This window comes from Corvus kubaryi, unplaced genomic scaffold (genome assembly GCF_017639235.1).
Source record: "Corvus kubaryi isolate FWS band 111438036 unplaced genomic scaffold, C.kubaryi_AGA036_p1.0 37396, whole genome shotgun sequence".
In the NCBI taxonomy this organism is placed as follows: Eukaryota; Metazoa; Chordata; class Aves; order Passeriformes; family Corvidae; genus Corvus; species Corvus kubaryi.
The window spans coordinates 17294037-17314696 of NW_024581135.1; the positions used below are offsets into that span (position 1 = coordinate 17294037).

A 20660-nucleotide genomic window follows, 5' to 3' on the forward strand; every position below is an offset into this window, starting at 1 on the left:
CATTCTCTGTGCCTTGAAATAATGCTCGCTTTTTCCCAAGCTTTCACAGAGAAATTCAGCATTTGCAAAAATGATTGAGTTGAATCATGACCTGAAAAGTTAGCAGGGTAGAGCTTGATAAAAATTAATTCTGTTGTGTTTATTCCCCAGTTTGGCCAAGAACCAAAATATTTCATGCTGTCTTGTACAGTCATTTATGCACAAGTTTTCTTATTGTGCTTATATGTTTCTTACAGAACCTAGATTTGCTTTCTTTCCTTTTGGAGTGGCCTGTAATATACAGCTTCTCCAGAGGATCCTCATTCCTGAAGTCTGAACAGGACTCCACTTCAAGGAGTACATCAAGCTTTCTGTTTGACTTTTTCACTTTAATACAGAGCAAAGCCAATTTAATATGTAATATTGACTATATCTCTGATAAACAGTGTTAGGCATCCAATTATATAATTACAAGTGATTACAACCACCATAGTAAATATATCTGAAGCTATTTACTGTATTTCCCATAAACTGTATTGAAGCTAAAAATCAACATTGGTACCAAAACCAATGAATATTCACTGCTGGATTTTGCTAGTTTCTCTGAAGGAAAAAGGTGTGTAATAGTAGTGAATTTGTAATTTGTCCCTTCTGTGTCCCATACTCTGATATTTATTTTAGAAGATAGATCCTCTATGATATAATAAGAAAACCATCAGTGAGCTATTAAACAAATTGGAGTTATCACTTTCCTAAATCTGTAGCTCAGACTAGATTTTCAGAAAGGTTCTTATTTAGGGATAGAACCCAGGCCATAATTTCACACCCAATAAATAATCAAAATCCTCACAAAAAACTGAATCAGTACACTTTTCTTGAAAATCTGAAGGAAAGGTGAAGATATCTTATAATTTGAAAAAAAATTAGAGGGTTAAAACTATGGGCACCTTTGTAAAGAAAGACTGGGATTCTTGCTAACTGGCAAACCACAGAACTGAGTAAACAGCTACTTGCTAGGTGTGCTCATCTGATTCATGTTCAGCATGTGACCGTACCAGATGCTTTACTTGAGTTGAAGGATAATTTCAATAGAAGAAAAAATGTAATTCTAGGTACTCTTGAGAATTCACATTTCCCTTCTTCTCCCCACTGAAAGTTACAGTAATATTAAAGGTGAAATGAGCTTTATGCATGGAGCTAATGGGACACCTCTTCAGCAGGTTTTTGCATGCTTGTCTCTCACTTGCTTAAACTCAGACTTCTCAGGGACCCTAGGACTGTAGCCCTGAGAGTCTAAAATTTCTCAAAATAGTTTTGATTTGACCATCACTGATTGAAGACTGATACACTTGGCACAACTAAAACAGATTTTAACTTGATTCAATCCTAGCAAAGTTTTCCTTTGTACACTGCTGTTGCATAAGAATATTATCAGTTTGCTCAAAGTATTGGTAGTACAGGACAGACTCCAAAACCTTTCATTTTGTTTTTGGGTTTTGGTTTTTTGCTTGTTTGATTGTTTGGCTTTTCTTTAGTAATTTTTTTTTTTTTCTTTTACAATATATAGATGATATGTCCACAACAGGTAATAATGAACTTTCTTTACAATTCTTCAATTCCTTTCGGAAAGTTTCCTTTACAGATAATATCTCAGAGATAGAATGTTAACTTTGATTGCTGATCTCAGTTCAGCATCACATACATTTCTGGTATTTTATTCCTGTAAAATGTAAAACGCTATCAAACTCCAACAAAGATATGCATGAAGGCCTCTATACTGCCTAAAATATTGAAATGAAAGCTGAATTTACCATTGCAGGCTTTAGAAAAAGCAGTTTGACATGATGCAAGGTTCCTCTTTAGACAGAGGTTCTGCTTACCCTTTTTGTTGCACTTCAGAAAGGCTGTTTAGGTAGACTTAATGGAATTGTCAATCCTGTACTCAAAAAAGGCTTCTATTTAGCTTTAACACTTTAAAAGTGTTTAGCTTTAACACTCTTTTAAAATAAGACCATTTTTTTTCCCCAGCCAATAGATCTGGGCAGTTCGGTGGTTGAACTCACTGCCCTGATCTCTAAAATTTCCTATGACTATTTTGGGTACCAGAATTAAAAATGTAATTTCAAAGAATAAATATGCCATAACCCTACATATTAGGGCTGAAGTTAGTATGAAAATACTTCAGTTTTAAAATACCTGCATGCTATTTTGCTCTCATAATTGATTGCAAACTGTACATTATAATATATTGTGTATCTAAAAAACAATGCCTTGCTGATCATTAAAAAGGTGATCTGTTCAAAAGAGTTGCAAAAAAGCATATATTTGTAAAGCCTTTATCAAATATGTAACTACTGAATATTTTCAAGCATTCCAAATCCAGGTAAAAAAATAAAATCTTTTCAGTTATTCAAAAACCTTAGAAATGAAACTCAATTTCTTTGGAAGGTTTCGTTTACATTTCTTTTGTTTCTAGATAAAGATCATAAATAAATGGGATGTAAACAGAGTTTTGAAAGTTATGTTATTCACAAAGTAAAGTTGTTTTGTAATACCTGTGTGTAAAGATAACTGTGTTTCTCTGAAAAATACAATATCAGAAACAAGGATAGAAAAGCCATCCTTTTGGCTCTTGCTCACATTCTGACTTTAGTCGAGCCTTGTAGGGCCAAGTATCTTTAACCGTTCTTGACAAAAACAAGTCAACATTTGCAATTGGCTTGTCATGGGCAATCTGACAAGGAATATTTGGTCCAGTCCAAGAATGAGAAATTATTTGTATAATCTCATTCCTTTAAATTAAAACTAAGGCACACGTCCCAATACTACGCACACTAAATTAACCCTGTGCAGAAATAAAGCACATACAAGTAGCTACCCTGAACACTACACTGTATCGTTTACATGCAGAAATGGGTGCAAATAAAACATCAGTCTGTAAATCCCTCACCGACTGCCTTAGACATAGGAATGGCTTTGCATCTGAGCTGAAATAAAAACACACTTAAATAAAAAGTTACAAATTGAAAAACCCTTGCATAATACTATATTTTAATGCATATTTTAGATGTGTTCTCTCCTGCATCAACAAATTAACTGATGTAGGGGCAACCAGCCAGCATTTCAAATGTAATGCCAGGAACTGCTGCTGTATACCCTCAAGATGCTTTTATCTGTCGCATGAGAAGGAGTAAAAGACAGTTCCTATTAGGCAGTTAGTAAAGCAGGTTTGATGAACTTCTAAACATCACATTAGTATGATTAAAAGTAAAATCCAGCATGAAACAGAGAGATCTGCAAGTGTTAAATATGTATGCAATATGGAGAAAAATTATTTTAGTAATAAAATTAAAAATATTGTCAGTGCTGGTTTAGTCAGTGGAAGTGTATTTGATGAAGCTTATCAGCACCTTCAAGCAGCAATTGAATTCATCATTAATAATATTCATTAAATATGCTTTGTCACATTGTGCTTGTTTAACAGTCCTTGTCTATAGATAAAGGAAATATGAAATGGGTTACAAATCACAATAGGCTGTCAGGCTCCCCAGCTGGGGTGACTTAAACAAGTAGGATTATGTCTCAGTTATCTTTTTTAATATCCTCAGATGGAATCGCATCCCTAAATGGTGGGTATTTGAAGAGGTACTGCTTAAACCCATGGGTCTGACATCCCTGCAGTGGCACACAAAGTGTAGGATTCCCGATATTCTGCTGCTGTGCTCTGTGTTAGGGGCCAGCTCCAGCAGGACACTGGGTGCCATCAGTGCCAGCAGGCAGATGTGCTGAGCTCCTGAGGAGGTAACACTTCCATACTGATTGTGGTGTCCCACAGGGTAGGAGAAGGGTAGCTGGCATTGTCCTAAAGGAAAAAGCCAGTATTAACCCTTGAAGAAAACAGCAGACTTCTATCTCCCTTAGTCACTAACCTGGAAGAAAGAGTATAGGACAAATCTATCATTTTTTGAAGAAAATGTGAAATTAAAAGTCGCAGAAGAGAAATGGAGAAGAAAATGTCTTTTGCAGGACCTAGATAAGGAAATGTTAGCAACAAACTTTTTCTTCTGAGATAAGACAGTTTTTCAATCACGTTACCTCACTACTTAAAGTCCCTGAAATTAGACAGTGTGAAAAATATTTCTCTCTCAGAAGATCTGATTTTTTCATATCTTTAATGATGAGCATGAAGTGCTCAATAATGTGTACCAGGGACACTGGTTAGTTGCCAGTGCAGTTGCATTTATCTCCTAGAGTAAGACAATTGATCAGCTGCTTCTAAAACTTAGAAGTACGCCATCGCAACTTTCTTTAGCATTAAGCTGGTTTGGATGACTGTACTCCACAGCAAAATAAGCATCAGGATGTTTGTTTTCTTCTAAACTCAAACACTTTTCTATAAAAAATCTGCCAAAGAAAACCAGGCAACTGCCTAACAGCCAGGCAAACTGGCCTCTGTTACAGGAAAATACTGAGTTCTTCGTAACAAAATGTGTACCAACATGGAATTTATACAATGTAGCACATCAGTTATGATATTACAAAAGGTCTTCCATCAAAAAATACCTAGGTAGCAATTTCAACCATCTTTAATGCGTAATGTAAAATGATTTCCTAATGCATGAATAAGTGTATCTAAGTTATGTAAAATTTAATGTCTAGAACTTCACATGATACTGAACCATTGAAGAAAAAGTTAGAGTAATGTATAAAAGTAGCACAGATGGCACTTAGTATAATAAAATATATGTAAAATATCCACATATGGGTTACTGAATTGAGAGGAAAAATGAAAGAAGTATGTTGTCTAATTCATCAGTTCTTCAAGCATCACAGAGGGTATAGCTCAAATGCTTTCTCAAGCATCATAGCAGTTCATTCAAATACCCTGAAAAATTAGTAAATGTATTCAAATACCAGTTGGCTCAGCAGAAAACTCATGACTGAGCTCCAGTGAAAAAAAAAAACCAAGCACTCCCAACAAAAATTATACTTCAAAGAGGTGGGAGCAAGGGCAGGCTACAGGAGAGGAATACTGAAACACTGCCCAGGTGTGCTGGGATCATTTCGGAAAAGGAAAGGCTGAGCTAGATTTGAAACTCCTGGGATATCAAGGGCAACAAGAAGAGCTTGTGTTTCTAACATGTTAGCAGTAAAAGAATGAACAAGTATAACTTGAGTCTGCTGATGAGTGGGGAGGGTGACTTAGAGGCAGTGGATACAGATAAGCTGATGTACCTTAAACATTAACCACCTCAGTCTGGGAAAGGTTTGAATCTTGAGGTAGTGGAAGAGGACTGAGACAGTGATCTGTTGAGGAATTTGAGTCCAGCTGTGTCCAGGATAAAGCATACCAGGTTGTACCATCAGGAGCTTTGCCAGTAGATTGAGGAAAGTGATACTTCCCCTTTCCTCAGTACTCAGTTGATCACACCTGGAATAATTAATCCAGCTTTGGAACCCTAGTACAAGAGAAATGCTGATAAATGAGGCCAGCAGAGGCCACCAAGATGTATGTGGACTTAGTGCACATGTCCTTTGAGGAGTGGTTGAGAAAATTGGCCTTGGCTGTGACCCTAGAGTAGAGACAGCTCTGAGGGACTTAATAACAGTCTTTCAATAGATGTGAGGAAATTACCAGGAGATGGAGGCAGGTTTTTATTGAGGTACATAGCAAAAGAATGATAGACAATGCTTTAAATTGGTATAAAGAAAAACCAGTTTCAATATGAGGGTACTGGGACAGGTTGCCCAGAGAGACTCCTTCCTGGCATCCAATCGGACAAGTCCTAAGCAATCTACTCTGAATTCTGGGTTGCTCCTGCTTTCGGTAGGAGACTGGACGACTTCCCAGGTTTCCTCCTGACCTAAATGCTTCAGGATTCTATGAAAATATGATGGTTATAAACGACCAATCTAAGAAAAGGATTCTCTGCTATACTGGAGTGGTAAAATGCTACATATTAGAGTATGTGCCATGCCAACAGAATGCCTTCGGAAAGCAAATACATCTGAGTGATTGCTATTTAATGATTCCCATGTGAAACAAAGCATTACTTGTCATACAGATTGTGCCACTTTCTAAAAAACAAGATACAAACAAAGACTGAAGTCCAGGAGAGGAAAAAGTTACAATCTAAACTAGGTTATGAGGATATCCCTGGTCAATAATAAATTTTAGAGAGATGTTAGTTGAATCTAAACAGATGTATTATATCCTGCAGAAATGTAATTTTTTCCATTGGTAACTTTACGTAGATCTCACAAGTATTCAGGATCATGAAGATCAGAATCCATTATAGACACCTAAAAAGCTGAATCAAGCTAGAGTCTGATAAAATTTCAATCCTTTGATTGTTTGAAAAGTGGAAGTTTTTTGTTTTGAGGAGGAAATAAAGCCCTGTTTGTTGCATAATACATGCATCAACAGTTAAAAACAAATAATACTTAGGTAAATTTTGCTTTTTTTGAAATAATAATGTACAGCCTCTGTATGACTGATTTGTGGTAGCACCTGAATAAGTGCTATGATTATCACAACAAAGTTCAATGTGAGACAGGGAAATGATAATTTTTTTCTGTTTGAAAAAAGCATGAGCTTAGCAGCCACTGGACTTTCTTAACCATGCCCCCTGAATTTTTTCTTTGTCATTTATTTGGCAGCTCTATTTTCTGTATCAGATTTGGAAAAATTGAGGGCTGAAGCTGACAGAGGACTTGATTCCACCTTTGTGTTCTTTTAACCCTATGTCAAGAGAAAGACACCATTTGGACACTTTTGCCATTCAGTACAACCCCCAGCTGTCTCTAACCCCATTCTGGCACTTCAGGGTCATGTGTGTCCTCTCTACAAGAAGAAGTCATTTCTCTGGAAATTATTGTTTATTATGACAGGACAGACATGTACCCAACTGCACTACCTAGGGTGTTGTCTTGGACCTGACCTGTAGTCTGAGAGGCTCATATAAGAATAATCCCTATTAAATGCAATTCCTATTAAAGGTAGTTTTACAGAACTATCGTATCCCCTGTTGAATATATTTTATACTTTCACTCTGTTATCCATTTTTTAGACTTGATCATTTTGGGGCTTTTCTGTGGCATTTTTATATATATGTACACTGGGAAATGTTACAATGCAACTTTGGTGTACTGTATTGGAAAAGAGAAGAGGTTAGTGCAAAAATGCAGTAGAGAAGGATGGTTTGGAACGGTGAGCTTTTCCAGAATAATACATCTTTTGAGGTAAAAGACTACATTAGTCAGTCAGCTCATTAGGAGCCACTTTAATTTGCTGTTCAGTTCAAACTTCCTGTGATTGAATGTATTTAAGAAGAAAATGCTTTATTAGCAAAACTGTTGTGAACTATAGAATATCAGTTTGTATTCTATGATGGGGTAGGAGGTCATTTTGGCAGCTCCTCAAAGTGATTTTCAAACCTTTTGAGAAGAAGAAATACACTTCTATAGCATATATTATAATATATACAAATAATTGAAAATCTAGTCCTAAATTTGATTTTCCATGTAAAACTTCAGGTCAGTGATTTCTCTTGCAGTAACTGAACCTCAGTGTGCTCTTCATAGCTACAATAACTTAGCTATATCTGATATTTTAGTGCCTGTGAGATCTAAGGGGCAATTGGCCACACCCCTCCCCAACATTTAGATAATCTACTTTCCAGTAACAGTTGAGATTAAATGTGTAGAATTTTTTCTCCATAATTTCAAAAATGAGTTGACATCTTTTCTTCAGATACTCCTCAGAAAGTGAAAATAAAATCTTATTTTTTTGTTTTTTATTTACAGGAAAATGATCCCAAGGTAAAAAAGGATTAAGAATTAAATATTATTTTAAAAGGAAGCAATTCAATCTATTCCCACAAAGCAGGGACAAATGCTCTTGCACATTCAGATGTTAAAGAGATTATGTTTGAAATGCAAGCAGCCACACAATGTATTTGTTGGGCTAATAATTATGTTTTGCAAATGTCGAGTTCTGCAGAGACAGTGATGCTACTGGTAATTCTGCTACTGCAGGATCTGGTTTTTTACAAATGAGGTCAAAAGACAACCAGAAATGCATGTAAAGAGATCTGCATGGTCTATGGAATAGCTCCCTTAGCTGTAATGTTCTTAGTTTGTGTAGCTGTTTCTACAAAATAGCCTTGCATACCCATCAGCTAGGAAGAAGAGTTGTCTGTGAAACATGCATTCCTTCCTCTTTTCCCTGCTTTAAGTTACCGTGAACATAGGAGGGGGAAGCCACGTGCACCCAGCTCCTGATCTACAAACATCACACAAATCAGACACTAATTCTGCTTGTAGCTGCAGTAGCAGTGAGTAGTTTTTAATTAACTTTTTAGGCATTTGGGAGCATTGTTAGATCCTACTTCTAATACTGACATGAGAAGTGATTTGCAAGTTTCAGGATAAAGAGGAACACAGTTTTATTACGTTTTGTGGTTATCCACAAACAGTACTCAAACTCTTCTTTATCCCTCTACAAAACTTTTCTTTAAAACTCTGTGAGTAAAACACTAAAGATGCTTCTGTGCATTATGTACCCACATTTTTGTTGCCATAAACAGTGTAACTTACAGAAAGACTAAGGATGCTCTGCAAAGGATGCTCTGAATGGTGAACTAGCATGGCCTGGCTCAGGACTGACATTATACATAAGCTTTCATACAAGTTTGTGACCTGCTCCATTAATTCACACAGAAGGCTCAGATGTTGATTTATAGATAGTTTTGTACTTCAAGGCTGCTACTACTCTCTCACATAATATGGTTATGTTGTCCATGACTCTGGAAATAGTCCTTCTGGGAAGTGTTGTTTTTCCTGTTGGATAGACTTTGGTGTTAAATTGATTCCTGGTATATTTTATCAAGCAAAAATAACACTGGGCACTTAAAATGAAAAAAATTGAACACATTTTCCTTTCTTTTATTTTCACTATTTAAAATGGCATGGACTTTAGGTTTTCTTTCTTTCTTTCTGAATTGGAAGACATTTTTAAAGCAAGTAGACAGAATTGCAACAGTATTTTACCTTAAATACCATGACAATAGGATTTATGGACTACCGAGTTTCATGTTCTTTTAAAAGTATAAAAAGAAATGCCATAAACACAAAATACTAATGAGATTATCTGGCATTTTTTCCCAGAGAGGAAGGAGTAAAGCAGATTGGCATAAATGAGTTTTGAAAGGAGGAAATTTGCAAGCTATTTTCAGAGATACACTTGCATTGATTTGAATGAAAATCAGCAAATAATGCTCTAAGAAATAATCTCAAAAGGGCACAGGCGCCAAAGTCTGAGAACAGCTGGGAGTAAGTGCTTTAGCACATGCCTGTTAGTGATGAAACACATTTATGTGATGATTAACAGCTTTTCAAGCAGCCTAGGTATAAGACCTTGTTCTGAAGTTCTCTCTGCCTGTCTATCGTGTGGATAAAAATGGAGGAAAGTTTTGTCTGTGTTTTGCATGTCTTCTTCATAATTTGTTGTCTTTTTATGCAGCAACAGAGATCCAGCTAAAACTAATTAGCAAAGATATACTCTGTGTCTGTACGAGCAGTGCTCCAATGCCTAAAGATCAGGATTCCTTAGTGTTACAAAACTTAAACTTTGCAATTTAATTCTATGAAAGCTGTTGGTGTACAAGCTAAGTCCTGTGTCAGTAGGTATCGATATCTTGCTGTCAGACCTTTAGGAGGAGTGTTTCTGGCCACAGAAACAATCAGTTGCCATATAGTCCTGTGCATTTGCTCAAAAAAAAGGCCAAGATTTCATAAGCTGTCAAGGATCAGTATTCAGATTTTGTGATAGATCTAATTTCCCAGTATTTGAGGAAAACTGGTTGTTGTGCTTCTCTGAACTGACCATTTAGGCCATTTAGACCATTAGACCTTCTGGTTTCCACTGCAGTCTAATTTGACAAATCAGAGATTTAAATGAGGTAATGGCAAAATGTAAGAGAAAATATTTTTATTGACTGTGCTATTATGGAGGAACAAGAACAGGAAAACAAGAAATTTCAGCAGGTAGGCAAGTACTGAATGCAGCTGTGATTTCTGGCCTATGCTTTCTTCTGGTCATTTCCACTCACTATCAGTAATGAAATAGTTAATAATGTTGACACTTAAATACTATCTTTAGGTTTTCATGATATGATGGCTCTTTGCTAACAGATAAGCCGGACTATACTCTTTGTGTGGATAACATTTCAATGCTATAATTGAAGGCAGTATCAAAACTAGGTATAATAAGATCTATAACTGGAATCCAGTTAATGAAACAGAAAAAGACAAGACCTTCCCTTTACACTGTTTACTCTGACATTTTTTCAGATTGAATTTTGGTATCCTTTGTGGTGATCTTTCCTGATGAGATTTCACTGTGGTTTTAGTAGTAAAGAATTAAGGAAATTAGAAATGAAAAGGCTGTATTGAGAAAGTTGGTGAGGAAGCTTAAAACTGAGTACCTGTGGAAATTCTGGAGGTCAAAAAGTATTTTTAACTAGTTATGACTATAATTCTGCTTTCAAAATGAAATTTCAGTTTAATATCCAAGAAATTATTCAAATATGTATGTTACTTCCTTTAAAAAAACCCCAGTATACCAGACTAAAAAGTTCAGGCTGTACAAAATCATAAGACAAATAGTTCCCGCCTCCGAGATGTGAACTTTCAGAGTTGCAGACAATGTGAAACGAACTAGTAACTACAGAGCCACAATACCCCACTGTCATTGTCATTTATCTGCTCTGCCTGGACTGAGGTTCACAGCTACAGTTCTGATTGCTTTTGAGATATGCGGTTTCCAGAGTCAATTAGCAATTTCCATAGTCAGCTTTGTCTTGCTACTCTGAATCCTATATTGCCTGATTAAGCTTTTTCCATACTAGGGAAGAGTTACCTAGCACATAGACTGAGTCATACGCTAAGTCACATATGTAGGAAACACTTTAAAACCGGACTTGAAACCACTAACATAAAATCTAACCCACACCACTGTCCTCTTTCCACTGCTTGGAACCAGAGGGAACAGCACTGATGTCAACATTGGTGTTACTCGAAGTGCCAAGTTTGGAAATTTGTTTCATATCAAATATGCAAAAGGCTGCTATTAGAAAAGCAGTGGCTCTTCCCCCATGTCTATTGCAAGGTATGATGTCTGATTTTCTCTCTGCATCTCTTTTTGATATATGGGCCAATTCAGTGGCAAAGAGAAAGAACCAATCAATAACATGAATTAGGAGTATGCAATAACTCTCTTCTCATAATGTAACATTAGAAAGGATGCACGATGAAGATGGAAAGAGGACACAATAAATCATGTGAAACCACACCAAAAATAGACTGACAGCATCTGTTCTTTTTGTCTCATAACCCAAAACCAAAATAGCTTTCACTAAAAGGAGCATATTCAAATCAGATAAAAAATTTTGTCGGGAATGCCTAATTAAAAAATGAAACTCTTTTGAGTATGTGTATCATATCATAACCTTATAGTACCATTTCACTCTAGAATGTGTCACCTTTCTTACCACTACAGCACACTTTTTGAAAGTCAGCAATCATTTTTTTCTTTTCAGATCAGACTAGGGAAATTTGGGCCCCTTGACTGGTAGGTTGGCCCTGTGACATTCTGAATCCTGACATTAAATTGTGCTATGGAAGTCCAGTGGAAGAAGAGTTCTGTCTTAACACTGTACTGAAATGAAAGACTCCTGATCCACTAGCCTGCAGGTTTTTTATTTGTGCCATGGAGGAACTCAAAACTGTCAGAATGTATTTTTCCAAATTAAGATTTTTTTTCTGTTAAAGATGCAGTACCTATAATAATAGCAATTGTATTCTTCATTACTTATTAAAATTATATGTATCTACTCATACCTTTTTGACCCTAAACACTGACAAAGAGAATAATTTAGAAGTCAATTTAATTGCCCTATTTATTCAGATACTATCTCTCATTATGAAAGTCCCCTCCTTATTTAAAATCAATTCATCTTTACCTGGGAAGAAAAAGGAATATATTGGAAAGTCAAGGAGTTGAAAAATAGGAGTGAAATTGACCCATAAATAAGCTTTCTTAGGATATCTAAGAGGTTCTTTATCATAATCATTAGGTATCCTACATGAAATGTGAATAAGAAGTGACCCACAGTTCTGGGCAGACACAGGAGCCGTATCAGAATGGGGATGGGTAAATGAGATTGCTGAGGTATTATCTCACTGCTGACGGTTCTCCTTGCTGCAAAATCAGCACTACTGAATGGGGCAAGGGATGGTGTTTTCTCAACAAGTACTAAAGCCTAAGGTAGAAACACTGCACTACAGACATAAGAATGGATGTCCTCATTCATTTCCAATAGTTCAACACCTTCAGTAACATTCTGGATTCCCTCCAAGGGCTATTTTAAGAATGCCTGGAAAAAAACCCTGCATTAAGAAAGGGGTTTTTGACAGGTTTTTGTGGGGGGTAACACTTTCTTTATCAAAATGCAGTCAGACAGTATTTCTTGTATCAAGAAGTCCTACACCAGTAGGGTATCAGAGAGATTTGATTCATTGACCTTTCTTAACAGCTCTAGATAAGGCACTGAAATTATGGTCAAGGCTGCAGTTGCTGACCATCATGCTAGAGCAAACCTAAGGGGACTTGACACACATGTAAGCAGCTTTCTTTTCAGCTGTATTTTTTATAGACTGGTAGGTTCACACAAACAGGTGGTAAAACGCCTGTGCTGACTGAAGTCTAAATGAACTCCTGATCTTTCTATTTAAGAACACTTAATACCATTTTCACTTTATTTTGTCAGTATGTTTGCATAATTTTTATTTTCTTATCCTCAAAAAAGAGCAGAAAAGGCCTTAAAATATTTGTTTGGAAATGTGCTTTGAAAATGCAAATATGTTTAATTTGCAGTCAGTCATAGCAAATTATTTTTTTGAAACTGGGTAAACGGCAAGTAGTTTGTGAGGTTTGTACACACTCTGCAAATAAATGCTTGATTTTATCTTTGCTCAAAGCTGTACTCCACCACAGTTCTTCTCAGCCCTAGAATATCTGATGCATATAGGCTAAGCTTAAATGATCCTACTTTCCTTTACCAGGGATCATCTGCAAGCTTAGCCATATCCCATCATTGCCCACAAAGCATACAGTAAGAACTAAAAATGTGTGCTGTATAGTACAATACTTTCTGATTATTATATATCCATTCTCAGTCCCAAAATAATTATACTTTTTATCTCAAAAGTTTTACAGCTCTACCACCTCAAGCAATATTTTACATCTGTCAAGAATGATTTATGCAATAATGGCTTAAACTGCAAAATGGAGTCCTCAAAGGAAGAGCTGTCAAATATTTTCACCATAAATAACTTTATTAAAATAAGAACTGATATCCTGTATAAACAATATCTTGCCTTCAAGTATCATTCAGATCATATAGCTATAAGATTAGTGAAAAAAGAATTGTGAGATAGTAAGGAATATATGCTATTACTGCTTTGATATTAGAGTATAATTTTTTAATTAAGCAGATGCTAATGCCTAATGGGCAATCCTCAGTAAAAAATCTGTTAAAAAATAATAGTTCTTGTGACTTGTGTGTGTTTATCTACTCCTCTTTTTTAAAGGGATATTTACATAAAAAAGAAATTTACTGTGTCTTTAGTCCCTGAGTACATCCAGTGACAATTGTGGAGCTACTTGTGCTATGAGAACCTGTAAACTTGGACCTTTAGTTTTGGCACCATCTGTTCCCATTAACCATTTTTCTCAGTAATTAATTCTTTTGGTAGCTATGTAATTGCCTACTGTGGCACTATTTGAACAGGACAGAGAACTAGAACTTTGCTTGGATTGCATAGATACCCTTCTAGAAGGAAAAAGAGTAAGAAGAAATTTAAACCAAAAGTAAGCTATATTAACAGTCTAATTCTGATAGAAATACTCCAAGAGTAGCTAGTAAGGCTTTTAGCTGCAGATATTAAAAACTGCTGTGGACACAGCACTGGTGTCGTTGGGACAGGGCCTACTGGGTGCCCAAGTGCAGGCCATCTAAACAGTTACACAAAGCTATCACAGGCATTCAACGCTGCTCTGCACCCTCCCCACACTGCACAGTGAAAAGGGCAACAGGCTCCATCCTGGTTACTCCTTTATAAAACCACGATGCAGAGCATTTTTTTCTCCTTTGACCACTCTGTCTTCTGTCTGTCATGTTTAAGGCAGTGTAAATTCAAACAGTCGCCATTTTCTGAATATCAACTTGCTACAAAATTTTTTCCCATCCTTCTGTCCCATCTTCTTTGAGTGTGTAATTTGGCCAAAAGATTAAAGCAGTGAACAAACAGCAGCTTTCAGTCTTGCATCATCAAGATGTTTAAAACTCAAGATCTTGCACTTTCATGGAGAAAAGGAGACTACAGAGCAGTAAAGAACATCAGAATCCTAATTCCCATGTATGTGTGCAACACCATTTTTCTATAGCAAGAATTTTCTTTTAAGCTGAACTTCAAAGCTGTGACATTTTAAAATTATATGAGGTGGTATTTAGAATCAAAAAGAAAAAGCATTATTTATAGAGTGATTCCCTTTCTGATATCTGCATTGCTGGAATTCTGATGACAGGTTAGCTTTATAAGTGATCCCACTGACCTTTGCTTTACTTCAAAATAGTAAAATAATTTTTAATATAATCAGTGGCTTATGTAGAGTAAATGATAGTGTGATGTGGAGTAAGGTTTTATTTGCAATTCACTGGGCATTTAGTCAGGAGTGTGTAATATGGTCTTCAGAACCTCCTATCAGTGGAACCTCAAGAAATTCACACCTTCTTGAGGTGTCTTCCTCCTCCATATGCTTATTATTACGTTAAATATTATACAATGGCTTACTATGAAATAAAGTGTCAAATCAAACTTTTAAGCAGTGGATAGTTCATTGGAGTAACTTGGGTTACTCACATGGAGAAAGTTACATTTCTGACTGTGCTAGAATTCACCTCTAAAATTGAAAATTGCTGAAATTTACCTCAAGTCTCATACTTAGTCACAGAACACATGCAAAATAAGCCACTAACCAGGCACTAGACTCTCACAGTTTTAGAAAACTGTTGATATTTACTTTGTTCCACAACTTGGAGGAAGTTCTTGTTAGGTATCACTATTCTGTATATTATTATAATACACAGACTATGTTATATATAGCTATATGTATATATGCTATGTATTGAAAAATCAAATTTGAAAATTTGCAAAAGTGAAGATGAAAAGTGAGGTATATAATTTTGAGTTATTTAGAATAACTATAGAATATGTTTACTAACATTCATTACATTCATCATAGGGGTAGTTTCAACTTCATGACACCAAATAGACTTCAGATTTTCTATCACATTTTGAAAATAAATTGAACATTAGGTGGAGCAAACAAAAAAAATCTATATATATACAAACAATCAAGTTGATAGCCATGCATTTGAGTGTCAGACCTATCTTTTATTTTGACAATTTTTTCCTGATTCACCTGTGTTTGTTTAAATTTAGCAGATCATATAGTGCACATGGCAAATCCTGTTCACATTTAGACAAGTAAAATATTGAGGCAAATAAAGAAACTACTCACAGAAGTGAAGTTACTGAAAACTCTTATGTATAAGATTGTTTACATTGAATAATCTGTAACTCAGCATTCTAAACTATGAAAGATACAGCAATTTTTATGGACAGTATTACTTTGGTTTGTATTGCATGATGCCAGAATTCAGCATTTTAGAAAAGGATCTCTCTCTCTCTCTGGTAATTGACAGATAAGCAGTATTTTCAAGTGCCATTCCCTCCCTCCTAATGTTTTGGGAGACTTTAGGACTTTTAAACTACCACATCTCAAAACAGTGCTCCAGGCCGATGGCTGTGAAAGTTAGCAATGACATTCTCCTTTTGCAGTATTATTTTTAACACATGCCAAGTTAATACAAACACAGGATAGATGTGTAAAAGACACACAGTGTCCTGAGAAATCTACGTCCAAGGCACAGCTACAACAACAAACCTTGACCAAAATCTGCTCCAGACCACCAAACCAGATCTAAGAATAAAGGACTCTACTGAGAATCTGCTACGAAGAGTATGCTTAAATATTGGTAGCGTGGGTAGAATGGTTGGCCTGAGTCCTATCTGAATTATACCAGCCTAAGCTAAAAATAATATTACTTAAGTCGCTCCAAGATAACAACAGAATTATTGAGAACAGGATTTAACTCTGTGACTTTAAAATGAGAGAGCACATTGCATGTGATTCTAAAATTGATGTAAACAACACACTGGCACTTCTCCAGAACTAATTTAAGCTCAGCATTTGAATATGAATTTCCTTTTCCTTCTCCCAACAGTGTACACAGCAAGAGACAAAACAAGGTACACCACAATTATCAATTACTTGAATTCATTTGAAAGATGGGTGTTTCTGTAAATATCTCTGGGCAATTAAAAAAAAACAACAAACCAACCAACAACAAAACACTACATATCACTATTATGTATCATAATTACTTCTCATGCGTATGCATCTTTAAATCTGCAAATACATTTATTCATTCTGTGGTCTGAACAGGAAAAAAAGTGTCAGCAGATTCAGCCATTCTGCATGTATTGAGTCTTTACTGAATAACAGGGAAACTGTTCATAGTCTAGGCAACCCTGAATTTTGACTCTGGCAATACTAGGACAATACTGGTAGTTCAATTGCAAGTACTTCACAATATTTCAGCTTTGAAAAAGACTTGTCCCTTTCTTTATAAGCGAATGCTTTCTTTATGATAGGCTGGTTTTTTCTACTTTTAACTTTGTGGTAAAATACTGCATTTAAAGCAAGTTAGGCTTTCTCTATGCTGATTACTTTCCATGATTTACATCTTTAAACCAACCAAGAGGAGAACTTCTATTCCAGAGTTGCAAACACTGTGCTGGCTTCATTCAGCTGGTAGAGTGAGCGTACAGTGATATACTCCATACACCCACTACTCTCAGGGCAGATTCCCTTACTGATACACACAAATGTATTTCACTGGACTTCAGAGAAATTACACCACCTCCAGCAAAGGGGCTGGCCAGCACAACATACACACTTCTTTTACCAATCAACTGCTAACCAAACACACAAAAAGTTTTGAAAATAAAACCAGACATTACCATCTTTGTGATAATAGGTGACTTCTACTTTCCTCTCCTCTGACCCCAGCAGGGCTTGAGCAATTTGGGCAATATGATGTCTTTTGGTCTCTGGCCCATGAAGAAAATCACAGGTGCAAGGTTTCTGCATGACATCTGGCCTGGAGAACCCAGTCATCTCACAGAACCCATCATTGCAGTAGATGATAGCACAATTCTGCACTCTAGCATTAGCAATGATGAATTTTTTATCTGCAATAAAAGAAAGTGATGCATTTTTTAGTACTCTTTCAACATTTCTTATAGGGTCGATTGAAGGGATGAATGCTGAACAACCCTTCTTTTCATGAGAATGCCTGAAATACAGAGATTTTCAGTAATTTAATGAAGATAAGTTGATCCATAGCTTTTAAAGAAACTTGAATTAATTTAGAATACATTAAAGATGAATATAGATTTTTTTTTAGGAAATAAAACCACATTCAGCAAGTCTCTGTAAATCTCTTTTTGACTTCAAAATTTTGTCTGTTTCAGGCTTCACTGAAGCCCAAGTGATGAGCACCATCCTGTCAGTCGCAACTCCAGGAAAGTCCTTGAAAAGTTAGTAGCTTCTTTTGGGGAAAAGAAGAGCCTCAGGGAGGGGGGTTCTACTCAAGTGAAGGACTTCCTGGTGTAAGGTTCAATCATCTCAATCTACTCTGTATGGATTTTTGTTGAGGTGAATGACAGGAAATTTATAGTCAGTATTTTAAAACTTCTATCCAGAAAATAACAGAAGAAAAAGAAGTTCCTAGAAACAAAAAAAGGGGGCACAGGAAATTATTGTTATGTTGGAAACATTTTACACATGTCACTGAACTTCTGTGCTTTCATCCATCCTCCTTTCCCAAACTCTCATCTCAAAAAGTTTCAAAAGTTTTCAACTCTTATTGGTTTGTTTCTGTTTACCTTTACAACACACTATTCTCATTGTAATTATAGATGTGCAATTTTGATACACTTACTGCTAATAACATTAATTTTTACTTCCTTAAATGCACTAGGAGGTTGCTTGCTTTATAAAAGATTTCTTACATGACACCAAGTAAACAGTCCAAGTCTTCAAAATTTTAAATATGGTCTTTGAACACAGTGACATATTTGGAGATTTCATTCTTACTTTTTCTGCTGTCTTTCAATCATGCTGAACTTTCACTATCACTTGCCTATTTAGTACCTGGTGTTTTATTACCGTCAAAAAATATACACTTCACTAGATAAAAACTTTGAGTAGCAATACTGACTTAGCATATAGAGCAGCACTATCTTTATTTTTTTCTCAAACAATATAAATATTATAAATGCTAATATGGGTTTAAGTATAAGGAAGTATATGAACTGGAATTAGCTGTAAATATTCATACCAGGCTGATACTAAAATTATGCTAAATATTTAAATCAATGTACATATATCAAACTACTGCTTCTAAATGAAATTCATTTTAAGCATCAAGTGTTCCTTCTTACAGCTAATAGGAAACTAGAATTCTGGCCAGGAAAAAACACTTCAGCTTCAGCCTCCTCGACAGGTAGTAAACTGCTGCATTGGAAAAGATCTCACAGACTCTCCCTGAGGATGCATTTGCACTGGTTTGATAGATATTTTAGACTTACATAAACAAAAGAGAGAAATTTGACAGCTCTATTAAAATGCAGTCATGACAACAAGGTAAGAGAGTATTTCCTCTTTAATAACTCTTCTGCATATTTTCTGTTTCCTCTAAATCAAAGTCTGAAATTCTGCTTTAATTTGAAAAGGCAATTATAATTAACAGCATTAACAATCATCATCATAATAAATCTAGCTTATTTTTTAGATATTGCACAGACAGCAAGATCCTACATTCTGCTTTTAGAGCCATCTCACTGGTTCAGAAGAAGGTAAGAGATGTAACTTCTACAGCTATATAATACGTATACAGTCAATGATAAAAACTTGAAATAGTGTGGGGAAAATAGCCCCAACCCCTCCCGTCCCCCTCCCAAGTCTCCCCCGGCCCCAAGCCCACAAGCCAATAATTCAAGTTGGTAATTTGTATTCGAGATCAAAAACATTGCTACTTCTGCCAGGGATCCCCTCCTTACCTCCGGGGTTTTCTTTACAAGCTACAAACTTAAAAATAGTCTGGAGCTGCTGTCCATTTAGTCACAAGCAGAATAAAACTACTATAACAAAATAGATAGAAAGCGAGAACTTACTTTGCCCTTCAAATTTTCGTATGATTGTACCCAAAAATGTATTTTGTGGTGCCACATGACCTCTGCGAACAGGCATGTTTGTACAAGTCTTCGGTTTTCTGTGCACAATGACTTCTCCAAGGATCTCCTACACAGCTCCAGCCCAAAGCACCGAGCCAGCTACCCTTTGTGACAAATCATCGTCCTCTGGAGCTCGGAAATCTCTTCCCATTAGCACCACTTCTAGAGACACGCTTTTCCTATTGGAGTCAGATTCATCCCCCAGTTTCTTTCTTTCTCTCCTTGCTTTCTTTTCTATTTTTTTTTTCCTGGAGGAGCTCGGACGCTATTGTCTGGGGCGGGTAGGGGTGGGGTAAGCAGGAGGAGGTGGCGGGTGGGGAAAGATTACAAGGGTAATCAATCTCTAGCACCAAACATCGCCAATTTTCCAAAGCAAATGGCTGTGACCCGGCAGTTTCCGACGCTGTAGTGGTGGTTTGAGGGCTGGAAGACTAATGTTGCTCCGCTGCCAGAGGGAGTGACGTTCCCCCCCTCCGGGCTTCACCACGGCGCGCAGCAGCTCGGATTACTCAAGCGTGGTTTAGCAAGAGCCAGCCAATAAATCTCTTCAAAACTCAGCGACAAACAGCGACATCAGGAATGAGCTACACCCCAGCAGCACCGCGACGTGCCACGTCCCCCGCCGCGGCGGCTGCAGGGGTCAGCGGGGACCGAGGGCGCTGGCGGCGGGGGGGCCCCGCCACCTCCGGTAGCCCCGGCGTCCCCGCCCTCCCGGCACCGCCAGCCCTTTCGCGGCCCCTGAGCGTGGCCCGCCGGGGAGCCCCAGGCGCTGGCAGGGCCGGGGGAGGGAGGGAAGTTGGTACACGCCCCGTCTGGGGCGGGGGGCGGCGCGAGTAGGGGTCGATGTTGAGCGATGGGGAAGCGGGGGAAGGGACCACCGGAGCCCTCGGCATCCTTCCTCTCCCCGGTGGAAGGGATTGCCCCCTCCTACCGCAGTGTGACCAAGGCGAGGGCATTCCATCGCCGCACGACCCCCTCCTGGGAGGAAGCGGGATTCCCCCGGCGCCGAAGGCTGCCCCCCGCTTGCCGAGCAGGTGCAAGCCTCCGCTCGGGGCCGAGCGAGCAGCGCGGAGGGCGCGCCGGGTCCCGCGGGTGCGGGGGCTGAACGCGGCAGGGAGCGCTCGCCCGGGCCGCGGCGGCACCGAGCGGGTGCCGAGGCCGCCCCGTCGCTGAGCCGCTGCCCGGGACCGCGC

General features: G+C 37.5%; 1 protein-coding gene across 6 annotated transcripts in view; it reads right to left on the bottom strand.

The window, feature by feature from the left end:
* KCNH7 (potassium voltage-gated channel subfamily H member 7) overlaps nt 1-20214 on the bottom strand; it is a 220538-nt gene extending 200324 nt beyond the window's left edge. For all 6 annotated transcript variants that reach the window (XM_042040298.1, XM_042040296.1, XM_042040297.1 and 3 more), the window contains exons 1-2: nt 19408-20214; nt 17191-17421 (exon numbers count right to left, since the gene is read on the bottom strand). In XM_042040298.1, the coding sequence (XP_041896232.1) occupies nt 17191-17421; nt 19408-19483 (307 nt within the window). In that variant the 5' untranslated portion in view covers nt 19484-20214. The remainder of the gene's footprint in view (nt 1-17190; nt 17422-19407) is intronic.
* Nucleotides 20215-20660: the final 446 nt, after the last annotated feature.